The following is a 13,937-nucleotide window of genomic DNA, read 5'->3' on the forward strand; positions in this document are numbered from 1 at the left end:
TTGGGTTCTCATTTGAGGACAATCAGATCTGGAGCCCTGGAGTGTTGTTCCAGTGTGTAACACACACTGAGCATTTGTGTACAACCACATCGAGGCATGATGTGCCACTTGAAAGAGAGGGAAGTGTTGCCTGCAGGTAAAGACAAAAGTTGCCTAGGTCTCCCCCAAAGGAACAGGCACCAATGTCTTGCACATTGTGCAGCCCCTTTCCCAAGCCTTGCCTACACCCTCACAAAAAGCTAGCTAGGGAAAGCAAATATTCACAGTGATAAAATTATTTGGATCCATTTCATTCAAAAATATATTCTTCCATACAAAAAATAATCAATATCATCAAGAAAGGAGCCACAAAACTTTATTTAAACGTTGTGATAATTACAGAAAATGAACAGAGATGCTTATGGGTCACAAAACAAAACAAAAATACTGGCCCTGCAGCTCTTCACCCGTGTAAATAAAAAACCACAACACTTGTATTGAAGCAAAAGCAAAACTAGGTAGGAGTGCAGAAGTGAATTCTTTACATTGGCAAGAACAACAATTACACAGATTATTTCTAACTGATTACCATTTTCAGATCTGAATCACATTCCCATTTTAAACATGAGTTGCAGTTATCCAAATACAAAAGCAAATATTTATTCCATCTATAAAACAAATGGAAGAGAGTAACAAAGGGGCAAAACAAAGTACAAAAAATGCTGCATCATCTTTTATGTACATAATAGCGCAAAAGCAAAGCCAATGATTTGTCAGCGTTTGCTCTTCTTTGACTTTTTGTGAGACCGGTGAGGAGTCCTTGAGCGTGACCTTGATCGCCTTGATTTCTTCGGAGAACTTGAACGAGAATGCTTCGACTTTTTAGGTGATTTGGATCTAGACCAAGATCTACCAAAATAATTGAGATAAATAAGTGAAACCATAAACTGATCCAACAGAATTTAAATTAGAATCCTGTAAATTGATAGATACATTTGAAAACTAATTAACTTACATGCTAACTAAATTCTATATACTTCATGGTAGGTCATCCAACCAATTGTATAATGCATCTTCTTATATTTTCTTCATTGGTAAATATACCCACCTTTTTTTTCGTTTGCTGCTCTGTCTTGGGGAATCTCTATACGTGGGGGATGGAGACCTCGACAAGGTATTTTCTTTTAGCTGGGACCTCTCAGACCAAGGAGAGACAGATATTTCACATCTGATGCTTCTTGAAGGACTTGGGGAGCTTGTACACCTTTTTCTGAAATACAATGCAAATGTAAATATTAATACTTCCAGATAGATTAGTTAAAACTTATACCTATACCAATGGCATGGCAAAATTTGTTTTTCAATCTTTAGAAAAACATGTTAATATTTGACAATGCTTTATATTCTACTAACAAAACAAATTTGATTTTAAACAAATCTCTCTTCACATTATTTTCTGAGCTGTGGATAAACTTCCTGGGCTAAGGCTTCCGCACTCACCCTGCTTTTGTTGAAAAGCTTAAGTGTTTGGTTTAATGTGGGAGTGAAACAGTGCTAAATTACAAACTACTAATGTAAGACCCCCAGTGGAATAGTGTTCATATTATACTCTCAGTATTCAAGCGTAGGTCACATTTGTATGGACTTATGAACATACAAGTGTACTAGGAGCAGGGGTAGCCCACTATGCCCTTCAAGCCTGTTCTGCTATTCAATGAGATCATAACTAACAGATTGTAACCTCAACTTCACACTTGCAACTACCTCCAAAAACCTTTTATCCCCTTACATAACAGAATCTATCTACCTTTACCTTAAAAATATTTAAAGACTCTTTGTCCAGCATTTTTTGAGGAAAAGTTCCAAGAGCTGAGAAAAAAATTTTCCTCAACTATGTCTTAAATAGGCACACCCTTATTTTTAAACAATGACCCCCCCCCCCACCCCATTCTAGATTCTTTCAAGGGGAAACGTCCTCTCCACATCCACCCTGTCAAGACCCATCAGGATCTTACATGTTCCAATCAAGTCACCTTTTGTGCTCCTAAATACCAGCAGGTACAAGCCTAGCCCATCCAACTCTTCCCATAAGACAACCCACACATTCCAGGTATTAGTCTGATAAACCTTCTTTGAACTGTTTCCAACAGATTTACATCCTTCTCTAAATAAGGAGACGAATACTATACACTGTACTCCAAGAAACAACAGTTATAGCAAAGTATTTATTTGTTGTGCCTATCAATTGCTGGAAGCCTTGATCAGAAGGTGCATTATTTGAGACAAAGGAGAGCTTCTTCCACACAAAATGCAAGGACCTGCCTAATTCTATGTCTTCACCAGTCTAAATGCAACTAGTGAGACAAATACATCTTCTGCTAAAGGAAGATAAATATTCTGATAAGTAAGTATTTAATGCTTCTATATTAACCTTATGCTCATCAGAGACTAAATTGAGACTGCCCAATTTTTTTCACAGAACAAACTTACAACAGAACAGAAGGCAGCAAAACTTTATTCCATTTGGTCTAAATCCCAGTTCAGGTTCCACATATGAAAGAACAATGCTCCAAATTAGCGAGAAGTTCACACTTAATCAGTCTAAATTCTGAATGCTAAGTCATGTAAGAAAATTGAGATGTCCACACTGACATTTTTAATGCAAGGCAAAGTCTCATCATAAGAATTAAGATCTAGAGTAACTGCAATTTCATAGCAGCAGCTAAACAGGAATAGGGATTGCAGAGATAGGATTGAAAGTACATATTTTTCATGCAACTTGCTCCACAAGTCAAAAGTACCATAAAACTTTCTTGATTATTTGACTAAAGTGGCGTGACAAACTAGGGTGTTGAAATAAAAGGGCCACTGTAGAATGCAGCTGCAGGATTATGGGCAACATATGAAATTGGAGGGTGAGATGGTTTATGAATGATTTCAATACCAGTTGAGTTTCAGGCATCACTAGAATTCCAGTGGTTTCTTTCATTTTATTACTTCCTATAATTGCTCACCTGGAAGGTGACAAGGAATTCCCTTTTTCCTTGTGTTTCTCTTTAGTCCGTGCTCGATCTTTACTGCGTTCCTTTTCCTTGTTCTTCATCTTATTCTTGTCTTTATCTTTGCTCTTGACTTTATCTCTATCTCTGTCTTTGCTCCGCTCTTCAGTTCTATCTTTTTCCTTTTTATCTTTCTCTTTGTTTGCATCTTTTATTCTCTCAGGATCCCCAAGTTCTTTTTCTAACTCTTTATCCTGGTCTTTTTCCTTTTCCTACAGAAAGAAAAGGTTTCTTTTGGTCTCACATTTATGTAAATATTTAGGCTTTATATAAAATATAAACTTTGAACTGCAATGACTTTTATTCCAGGCTACCAAATTTTATATTAATACAATTATGCAAAACTTGATATTTAAAAAGATCAGTGAAATGGCAGGAACAATTGCTTTTACATTGTCTCTGTCCTCTATCTTTGAGTCATTTACACTTGCTCATACCTTTATGGTGTTACAATTGATTTACTGTGCAGAAAGCCCGTTGTGATTCTGTGTTCAAGCTCAGGAAACCAGCCAGCTATAGTTAACTGTCTTACCTTTTGTAATAGTTTACTTCTATAGTGCTCAACCTGTTGTTGAAAAGTCATTCCCGCTTTCTTAGTTCTTTTACCCGATTCCAATTCATCTTGAAATTTCATTACTTTTAGCTAAGAAAGAAATGAAAATCTATCAATTTAAAACAAAATTGTCATTAAAAAATGGAAAATAAGTACGTTCATGGATAAAGCAGAATATTTTTTGTATGATGAGAAACTGGAAAATGTCGATACCCAGAAGAACCTATAGGTCCTTAAACATGAATCAAAGTTAATTAACTTGCATATACAACAATCAGAAGGGGTTAGCTTTAATATTTTATAGAAGGTTGGAATAAAAAGGGTAAGAAGTCTTACTACGATACACAGGCCTTGGCTGGATCACACCAGGAGAAATGTGTGCAATCCTGGCCTCGGGAGGATACACTTGCCTTAGAGGGATACAACAAAGGTTCACCAGTCTGATTCCTGGACAAAGGGATTGCATATAACAAGAGAAAGAATAGAATAAGCCTATATTCTTTAAAACTTAGAAAAATGAGAGGCAATCAAATTGAAAACTGTAAACCTCTTCAGGGGATTGGCACGGTATGTGCTAGGAGCATGTTTCCCTTGACTGGAGAGTTCGGAACTAGGGGGTCATAGAATCAGAAGGATATGAGCCATGTAGGACTGCAATGAGGAGAAATTTCTTCACTCATAAGCTGTGAAACTGTGAAATTCTCTACCCATATGACTACTGATGCTTAATCACTGTGCAATCAAGAGCAACTTCATACAGTCCACTTCATGTCACAAAAGGGAATTCTGTTTGATAAATTTATTTGAGATTTGAGAATGTAACTAGTAGGGCAAATAAAGGGGAACTAGTATTTGTAGTATACTTCAATTTCCAAAATGCATTTGCTAAGGTGTCACACGAAAAATTAATATGCAAGCTAAGGCTCCAAGTTGGCAATAATATATCAGCAAGGACAGAGGATTCATTAATGACAGGAATCAACTGTAGGTTTAAATGGGGCATTTTCAAGTTGGCAAGCTACGATTTGTGGAATATGCTGCAAGGATCAGTGCTGGGGCCTCAGCTACTTATAGTCTATATTAACTTATCTGGAACAAGAAAGAGAGAATGTATCTGATTTTCCTAATGATTCAAAGCTAGGTGGAAATTTAGGCTGTGAGGACAAAGGTAGGTTGCAAAGAGTTACAAACACATGAAATGAGTGAGCGACAAGATGGCAGATGGAATATAATGTGGAGAAGTGTAAGGTTATTTATTATGATTACACAAATAGAAAAGCAGGATATATTTTAAAAAGTGAAACTTGGGTAAATGTTGAAACTCAAGAGGACTTGGGTTTACTTATAATAAGGAGCACAAAGTCAGCATTCAGGAACAGCAAGTAATCAGATAGGCAAATTGCATGCTAGCCTTTATTGCATGGGGATTGCACTAAAAAACTATGGAAATGTCTTGCTGCAATAACACAGGCTTGGCTGAGACCACACCGCAGTATGGTGCTCAATTTTGATATCCATATTTAAGGAAGCATATGCTTGCCTTGGAAGGGTTTGCTAGATACCTGGTATAAGAGCTTGTCCTGCGATGAAAGCCCAAGTTAACTGAGACTATATTTTCCGGAGTTTAGAAAAATGAAAGGTGATCTCATTGATTAATGCAAGATTCAGAACACAAGACACCGAGAGGCTGTTTCCCTGGCAGGAGAATCTATGATGTGGGTATGCCAGCGTTGGACTGGTGTAAACACAGTAAAAAGTCTGACAACACCAGGTTTTAGTCCAACCTATTTATTTGATAATATACTCGCAAGCTTTCGGGTTAGCCCCTTCGTCAGGTGAATGGAGAGTTCTGGCCTCAGACAGAGCATATAAAGCACAGACAGTTTAGAGATTACTGATTAGAATGCGAATCCTTACACCTAACCTGCTGTTCAAGACCTGAAGTGGCTGATAATGTGAGTGGAAGGAGCACTGATCACAGTTTAAAGAGATGTGTATTGTCTCCAGACAGTACAGTAAGTGAGGTTTTGCAAACCCAGGCAAGTCACGGGGGTTACAGATAGTGCGACATGAACCCAAGATCCCTGTTGAGACCGTCCTCATGTGTGCGGAACTTGGCTATCAGTCTCTGTTCAGCGACTCTGCGCTGTCGTGTGTTGTGAAGGCTGCCTTGGAGAATGCTTACCCGAAGGTCAGAGGCTGAATGCCCGTGACCACTGAAGTGTTCTATAGCAAGGGAACACAGTCTCAGGATAAGGGACTGATCATTTAGGACTGATATGAAGAGAAATTAATTCACGCAGGTGTGTTGCATTTTTGGAATCCTCTATTTGGGGGCTGTGGATGCTCCAACACTGAATATATTTAAGGCTGACATAGATAGATTTTTGGTCCCTCGTGGAATTAAGAGGTATGGGGAACAGGCAGGAAAGTGAAGTTAAAATCAAAATCAGCCATGATTATACTGATTGGCAGAGTTGGCTCAAAAGGCTACATGTTCTACTGCTCCTACTTTATATGTTTTATGACAGATTTTTCAATAGTAAGGGAATTAAGGAATGTAGGTGAGGTAGCATTGAGGTAGATCAGCCATGATCTTACTAAAAGGCAGAATAGGTTCTGAGGATTAAAAAGCCTATTCCAGCTCATATTTCTTTCTTTCTTAATATGTTATGTCTTCAATATTCTCAACTGGCTGAAATCACACTGAGAAATTGTAATATTCCAATTTCTTTATACGTAAATGCAATTCCCAATAAAAATGTAATCAGGCAGGATGTGTTATCCAGAACACCTAGTTCTAATGTCGTCAATACATCTTACACTAGCACAGAGTTGCCAGACAGCTGCAGCATGAGACACCCAAACAAATCTATGTCTCTTACTCCTCTTCTCCACCACCAATTCTGCTACAGCATGGTACACTGCAAGATGCAGCTAGGACACAGAGCTACAAGGTTATTTCACAGTATGCAAAGAGCTAGGAATGTTGTGACTACAGAAACATCTTCCAAGTTGCTCACTTTCTGAGTAAAAGGACACACATGTTGAATTATAGATATATGAAGTAGAAAGAATGGGAGCCAGCAAGCAGGAACGATGGATAACAACTGATGTCATGGTCACCTATTATTTATTCAAAAGTTGTCATTTGTAACCATGCCACCAAAAATGTGAAAGGTATTGCTAAATAATGCCATTAATAAATGGTATTTAAATATGGGGTTAGCTACATTACATCTGTATGCAGTTCTATGCTGTTCAGAAGAGTAAACAACTATCTCACTTCAAAGCAAATTTTCAACTCTGCAACAGTTAGAACTATTTGATAATTTTAACTATTGAAATATTAGTTTCGATATTCAGACACTTCCATAGTCTTTGCATCGCTCCGTTCATCATTCCATACCTAAAGAAGAGACAACTTTTACACAAGAGGACAAAGACATGAATACAACAATGCCATTGCTATTCTGATTCTTCAAACCATTTTTAATGGATTTTCTGCAAAAGAAACATTTATTAAAACACACCCAAGATTTGGCACAAGCACAGTTAGTACTACCTCAATTTCTCGCAGTTTGGCACGTTTCTCTTCAGACATTTCTAACATTTTTTGAGATTTTGAATCATAAGTCTCTTCTTTTTGTCCTAATGACTCTTCAGACTCAATACCATCCTCCTCCTCTTCCTCTGATTCCTCTTTTATTTCCTCCCTGCAAACCAGAAACACTCAGAATTAATCTTTTATCAAAGTTAATTGCCACAATGCACATAATGCAAAAAGATCTTAAAAGATTTAACTACTAGCATTAGACTGGGTGACATTTGCATGCATATTTTCTACAGTACTGACTAGCACACACTAGAAATGTAGGAAAATGCTGTAATCATTAATGTACTGTTAATTAATGTACTGTTAATACACTGATAGCTTTAAAGCACTTAATGTAATTCACATTTAAAGCACTTAATGTAATTCAATGATTTGAAATGTACAGCAACATAACACAATTTTCCAGACAACTATAGCAGTTTAAATAGCATCATTCAGTTGAGCTTTCTTTTACCATTTATGTTTAAACTAAATTTTCAGTTGTGACCTTTAAGCAAAGTTGGATAACTTGTTTTGCTGGGTCTTCATTCAACAGGAGCCTGCACAAACTACTCGACTTAGAAGCCAACCAGGAAAAATACAAATAATGCAGCCACCCAAAGATTTTGACCATTTAAGGTTACCTAAAATTGGGGCCTTACCTAGTCTGGCCCCAACTTATCTCATGCACTGTAGCAGATGCATCCTTTGTATGTTGTTCAGTTCCCTCTTTAAACCACAGAAATCAATAATATTCAAACTATTATAACTAAGTAACTGAAAAGAAGGATGTCCATCTTTGAAGAATGGGAGAGATGAACTGATCTGAAAGAACCTGGCATGTTGACAAATTTCCTATGAAGATCCTAACTGCACAAGAAACCTAATTTTAGTTTTCATTGCTACAATCTCCTACAAATTATAAAGGTCTGAACTAGCACTAATTAAGAAGAATAATTGAGCTGATCAGGCAAAAGGCCTACACAGTATGAGTAAATCTGCCAAAAGCTGAGTTATGGATATCAAACTCAAATAACACTTGAGGCATAGTATACTCAGGCACTGGAAACTGTGTAAAACAATTTAGTCTGTCTTTTGACATGCAACAAATCTTGTAAATATTAACTGCAATTGTAAATGCAGTGAGTAACATTAAGTATTGGAGGAAACCTATGCAACTTAAACAATATCAACTTTTGAACTGTTATGTATTTTTATGAATTTTACAAATAAAGTTTATTTTTGGAAACAAAATAGCACATGGTCAAAGTACAGAAAATATCTCTCCAGACATTCCCTTCTACATATTGGGCTTATCATAAGAGAAATCTTGACTTTTGATGAGAATTTATTTTCCAGGATACAATGTAGAATACATTAAACAAACCAATCTGCTTCCATGTTTTGAAATGCTGGTGCTAATGGTATAACACATCAGAGTCAAAAACTGTCCATATGATACAACTACTATTATTTCTGTTCTAGTAAGATATACTAATTTGTCATCTATATATTAAGATGTGCAAATTTATGTAGCAATAAATAGAAAGAGGAATCTTTCCTAGTTGAACCTGAAATTGACTGCAACCTGGAGAAATGGTTGCTACTTGGTCAGCTTGTCATAACAAGACTTTCCTTACCTGGGATATTTCAAATGAGACTAGTGCTATTGCGTCAATAATTTTTGTGAAAATAATTTTATATCTTTAGAATATGTAAGTTTAAAACAATGATATCCATGTTATGAAAAATTAAATTCAGGGCCCAATAACAATCACGTGGATTACTACACATGATACAAAAAATATTTCCAAATGAATCTTTTGGAAAATGAATTATACATTTAGGAGTTTGATTTCAGATTCAACACAAGCTGGGAGGAACTCCACAAATAACTCAACACAGATGTCTGGATGAGCACCAGAGAACAATTTTCTTTCACTTAACATTTTAGACCTTTGCTAACGGAAAGCTTCCTGTTATATCAGTGGCGTTTATATTCAGAGTAATAAATCTATGAATAGTTGGAACTCTATCCAAACAATCAAGAACAAGCTTGCCAGGAGAAATCTATCAAAGCTTATCAGCAAAACAGATTGCTGTATTTAAAATAGTTGAGCCATCACAACTTCCGTCTAGTATCAATACAAAGGGCCCATCACAAGTAGTTAATGTCGTAGGCAATTATACAACGAAGTTGAGCAGCATTTCTTTTCATGAACTTAATCCAATGATTGCAAATCTACAAAGTATCGCTGGACAGCATGCTGACACAGTGACTAGCACTGCTGCCTCACAGCACCAGGGACCCAGGTTCATAAATGGCCACACCTTTTCCCTGTGTCTGCATAGGTTTCCTGTGGGTGCTCTGGTTTCCTCCCATAGTCCAAAGGTGCGTGGGTCATAGGATTAAGGCCCCGGTGGGATTATTGTCGATAAGCCCAATGGCCTCCTTCTGCACCGTTAAGGACTCTGTGATAAAGTTGGAACAAGGAAAGACAGGAATACAATCCTTTCTTGACCCGCCAGAATTTCCTTCCTCTGCTGAGCGAAGTCCATCGGTGAACTGACAAAGCATCAGTGCAGAGTCCCCACATGGACTATTTCTCTGAATCAGCCAGTTCAAAATCAAAATGGAAATATTTTATCAGCCCTCCAATTTAAATAACTGTGCTTCTCAGTCTTGAGGCACAAAATAACTACAATAGGTCCAGCTACTAAATAGACTAATAGCGCCCCCTAACTAGAATATAACATTATCAAAACACCTACTGGTATTAAAGTGGATTTTCATGCATTCTGGCATTCAGCAATGCTGAGAATGGAATAAAGAGACAGGTGTATCAACTCACAAGTAATATCTCAGTAATAGAACTGTACTTCTAAAATCGGGTGATTTACTTTAGCTTGGGTGAGTTTTACAGATTGACATTAACTGTGCCACAGCAAAGACAAGCAGAAGACTGAACGGACATTTTCCCAGCAAAATACTTTCACTAAAGTGACTTCACTGAAATCCAAGTCCAAAAGGTGGCTTAAGCAGCAGAGAATGTGAACATTGGTAATAGATAATAAAAATAAAAATCACACCCTAATTTGGTTTGCGTGGAACATGGAGTTGATTTAACTCTTAAAAATACAGAAAACTCCAGGATAGTATTTTCTTAACTTTTCCAAAACTGATTCTATCTCTTGCTCTGACACTTACGTGTTACGAATGTTATTTGCCAATTATCAACCAAGACTGTCTCAGTTTTGACATATAAATATGGACTGCTTCAATATTTGAGAAGTTTCAAATCTTATGCAATCAACTAACATCTCTACTTCTGACCTGATGGAAAAACAACTGAAGTTGGTTGGGCCTAGGACACTGCCTTAAGTAACTCCTGCAACAATATCCTGGGACTGAGATGACTATCATCCAACTATCGCAACCATTTTCCTTTGTGTTAGATATTATTCCAACCCATGGAGAGTTTTCCCCAATTCCCAATGACTTTAGTTTTGTTGGGAATCCTTGATGCCACACTTGGTCAAATGCTGCTCTGACATCAAGGACAGTGACACTGACCTCATCTTGAGGTCAACTCTCGTATCCACATCTGGACGACAGCTGTAATGAAGTCAGGAATTGAGTGGCTCTGGCAGAACTCAAATCCAAAGTGTTAGTGAACAGGTTTTTACTATGCAAGTGCTAATAGCATTGCCAATGACACCTTCCATCACTTTGCTGATATGTAAACATAGACTGATGAAGTGGTAATTGGCCAGGTTGGATTTATCTTGCATCTTGTGCACAATTTTCCACTTTACCAGGTAGCAGGCAGTGTTGCAGGTTGCACTTGTTTCCTGGAGGCCAAGAGCCAGAGCCTGATGGGAATTAGGACAAGCCAAGGTGAACTGACACAGGTCAAGGCAAGGTGGGCAAGTCCTGTGAGCTATTACCTAAGGCTCTCGCTTTGACCAAATAAGGACAATGTTACGGATGGTTACCATACACACCAGCATCATACATTTCCAAATATGGAAGAATTATGTGCACTCCATACACCTGGGAATACACATCCACAGGTACTCCTGACATCTTTCAAATTTGGAATATGTAATCCCATTGTCTTGCCACCAAGAAACCATAGAAAATCATAGAACCGCCGCCAGCGAAGACCCAACAAGGACCATTTCAATTAGGAGAGGCAGGATAGGCTGGGACTTTATTCCCTGAAGCATAGGAGGAGGAGGGATGACTTGAGGTATATAACATCATGAGGGGGATAGATAAGGTGAATGGCCAAGGTCTTTTCCCCAGGGTCAAGGAGTCCAAAACTGGAGAGCATCGGTTTATCATGAGAAAGGAAAGATTTAGAAGGGATCTGAGGGACAACTTTTTCAGACAGAGGCTGGTGTACATATGGAATGAGCTGCCAGAGGAGGTGAAGAGACAGATACGATTACAACATTTAAAATACATTTGGACAGGTACATGGATAGGAAAGATTCAGAGGGATATGCGCCAAGCACAGATAAATGGGACTAGTTCGGTTTAGGAAACCTGGTTGGCACAGATGAGTTGGGCCTAATGGCCTGTTTCCGTGCTATATATCTTTATGGCTATCTAGAGAAGAATCAGCAAAGACCTGAATCCAACTTTTGCCATATGGAAGACCCTGATTTCGGAAATTCACAAAGACCCAAGACCAAGATTCGTACCCAGTGGAGTGAGCATGGCCAGTTTAACCTCAGGGTAGTATTCAGGTCTCATACGCTGCAATAATTTTTGTTTAAGTTGTTTCATCAAATAAAGGTGCTTTGACAAAGTTTGGTACCAAAAGTATTGTAACAAAGATGAAGTTTATTTATATACAATCATGAGTCGACTCTCCTATCTCCTGTTTGTCACAGAAGGGCATCTTGCTAAAAGTTACAGTACACGGATCGATGTGTCTAAAATTTCAAGACAACACACCAGAACAGGTAATTCCACGGGTATTGCCAGTTTTGGAGCACAAGCATTCATATTATTGCCGGAATGCTGTCAGGGCTCATAGCCTTTGCAGTATTCAGTGCCTTCAGCCGTTTCTTAGTATTACATGGAGTGAATAGAACTGACTGAAGACTGACACCTATGATGCTAACGATCACAGGAGGCAGAGATGAAGCATACACTCAACACTGCTGGGTCAAGATGGTTGCAAATGCTTCAGCCTTGTCTTTTGCCCTGATGTGGTAGGCCCTCCAGCACTGAGAATGCTAAATATTCTTCCTCCAGTTATTTAATTATCTGGTACATTTAACAAGAAGGTGGGGCAGAATTGCAGAGTTTAGATCTTATCCATTGGTTGTGGGATTGCTTAGCTCTATTGCATGCTGTTTATGCTGATTAGCAACTAAGTAATCTGGTGTTGCAACTGCACCAGGTTGACATGTTTTCAGGTATGCCTGGTGCTTTTCCAGGCAATCTGGCAGCATTCTCCTTTGAGGACAGGCCGATTTATTCAGTATAGAGCCACTCTTGGTGATGAATATTGCAGTCCTCACTTGGAGTACACCTGTGCCCTTGCCACAATGTTTCTTGCAATTAGTGTCCAAAGTGAAGTGCTGATTCAACAGCTGATGGGGTGGTGGTGGGGTTGCTTTAAGTGGTGATCAACCAGAGGTATCCTTGCGTCATTGCCTGTTTTACCTGCTGCGTTAAGATTTCATGGGGTGTTGAGTGAATTTAAGGACTCAGGGCAACCCTCTCCTGATGGTATACCATTGTGCTGCCACCTCTGCTGGTTCTGACCTGATGTATACCCATACCCAGGGATGATTCAGCACAAATGGCTGTCAGGCTGCTGCTTGACTAGCTTGTGGGACAGCTCTCCCAATTTTAGAACAAATTCCCTTCAGTAAGGATATCTGACAGAACTGGGTGTGCTGTTGTCATTTTCAGTGCCTAGATTAATATTGGATGGTCCATCCAGTTTCATTCATTTTTGATTTTGTGAGGTTTGATACAACCGAATGGCTTGCTAGGCCATTTCAGAGGGCAGTTAAGAGTCAATCAGACTGCATATACCCCATAGCGGGGTTGGAGTCACATACAAGCCAGACCAGGTAAGGACCTAAAGGACATTAATGAACCAGATGGGTTACAACAATCAGCTATGATTTCATGGTTACTATTATTCAGACATTTTTTAATTTAAATTCCAACATCTTCAATGGTAGAATTTGAACCTTTGTCCCCAAAGTGTTAGCCTGGGCTCTGAATTACTAGCGCGGAAACATTATCATTATGCCTTAACCTCCCCACACTACAACTGTACCAATAACGTATAGGAAACACTATTTGGTGCTGAAAAAGGACTTAGGCCATCTCTAACAAATGTGTAAACAGCTTTTGACCTTGTGACCTTCCATGGAACAAAATAATTAATCCCCACCATTCTTGGAGATTGTCAAGGCTAAAATAGAAATCACTACAGGGACTATTAACAAGTGAGTATTCAAACATGTTATAGTGGTGTGTACTAATCTCACCAACAATGTAATCTGGTCCTAGTTTTGAATGCCAAATTTAGAAAACTGGTGTTTTATTTTCCTAATTCAAACACATCTGCAAATTCAAATCTGAAACATTAATTACCACATACAACTTAATCTAAGTTATGTCAAAGTAACAATGTAGGTAACATGAAAAGCACATGAAAATATGAAATTAAGAACCAAGGGTTTTTAATTAATGCAGAAAGTATGTATCTTTTCA

General features: G+C 38.2%; 1 protein-coding gene across 2 annotated transcripts in view; it reads right to left on the reverse strand.

Moving 5' to 3' along the window:
* Nucleotides 1–338: 338 nt before the first annotated feature.
* The window catches only part of LOC145342122 (U2 snRNP-associated SURP motif-containing protein-like), a 68,459-nt gene continuing 54,860 nt past the window's right edge, over nt 339–13,937 (reverse strand). For both annotated transcript variants that reach the window (XM_080187362.1, XM_080187361.1), the window contains exons 22-26: nt 7,157–7,307; nt 3,571–3,681; nt 2,994–3,250; nt 1,088–1,249; nt 339–888 (exon numbers count right to left, since the gene is read on the reverse strand). In XM_080187362.1, coding sequence (XP_080043488.1) covers nt 753–888; nt 1,088–1,249; nt 2,994–3,250; nt 3,571–3,681; nt 7,157–7,307 — 817 coding nt within the window. In that variant the 3' untranslated portion in view covers nt 339–752. The remainder of the gene's footprint in view (nt 889–1,087; nt 1,250–2,993; nt 3,251–3,570; nt 3,682–7,156; nt 7,308–13,937) is intronic.

The sequence above is a fragment of the Carcharhinus amblyrhynchos genome, chromosome 4 (genome assembly GCF_965287045.1).
Source record: "Carcharhinus amblyrhynchos chromosome 4, sCarAmb.v2.hapA, whole genome shotgun sequence".
Taxonomy (NCBI): Eukaryota; Metazoa; Chordata; class Chondrichthyes; order Carcharhiniformes; family Carcharhinidae; genus Carcharhinus; species Carcharhinus amblyrhynchos.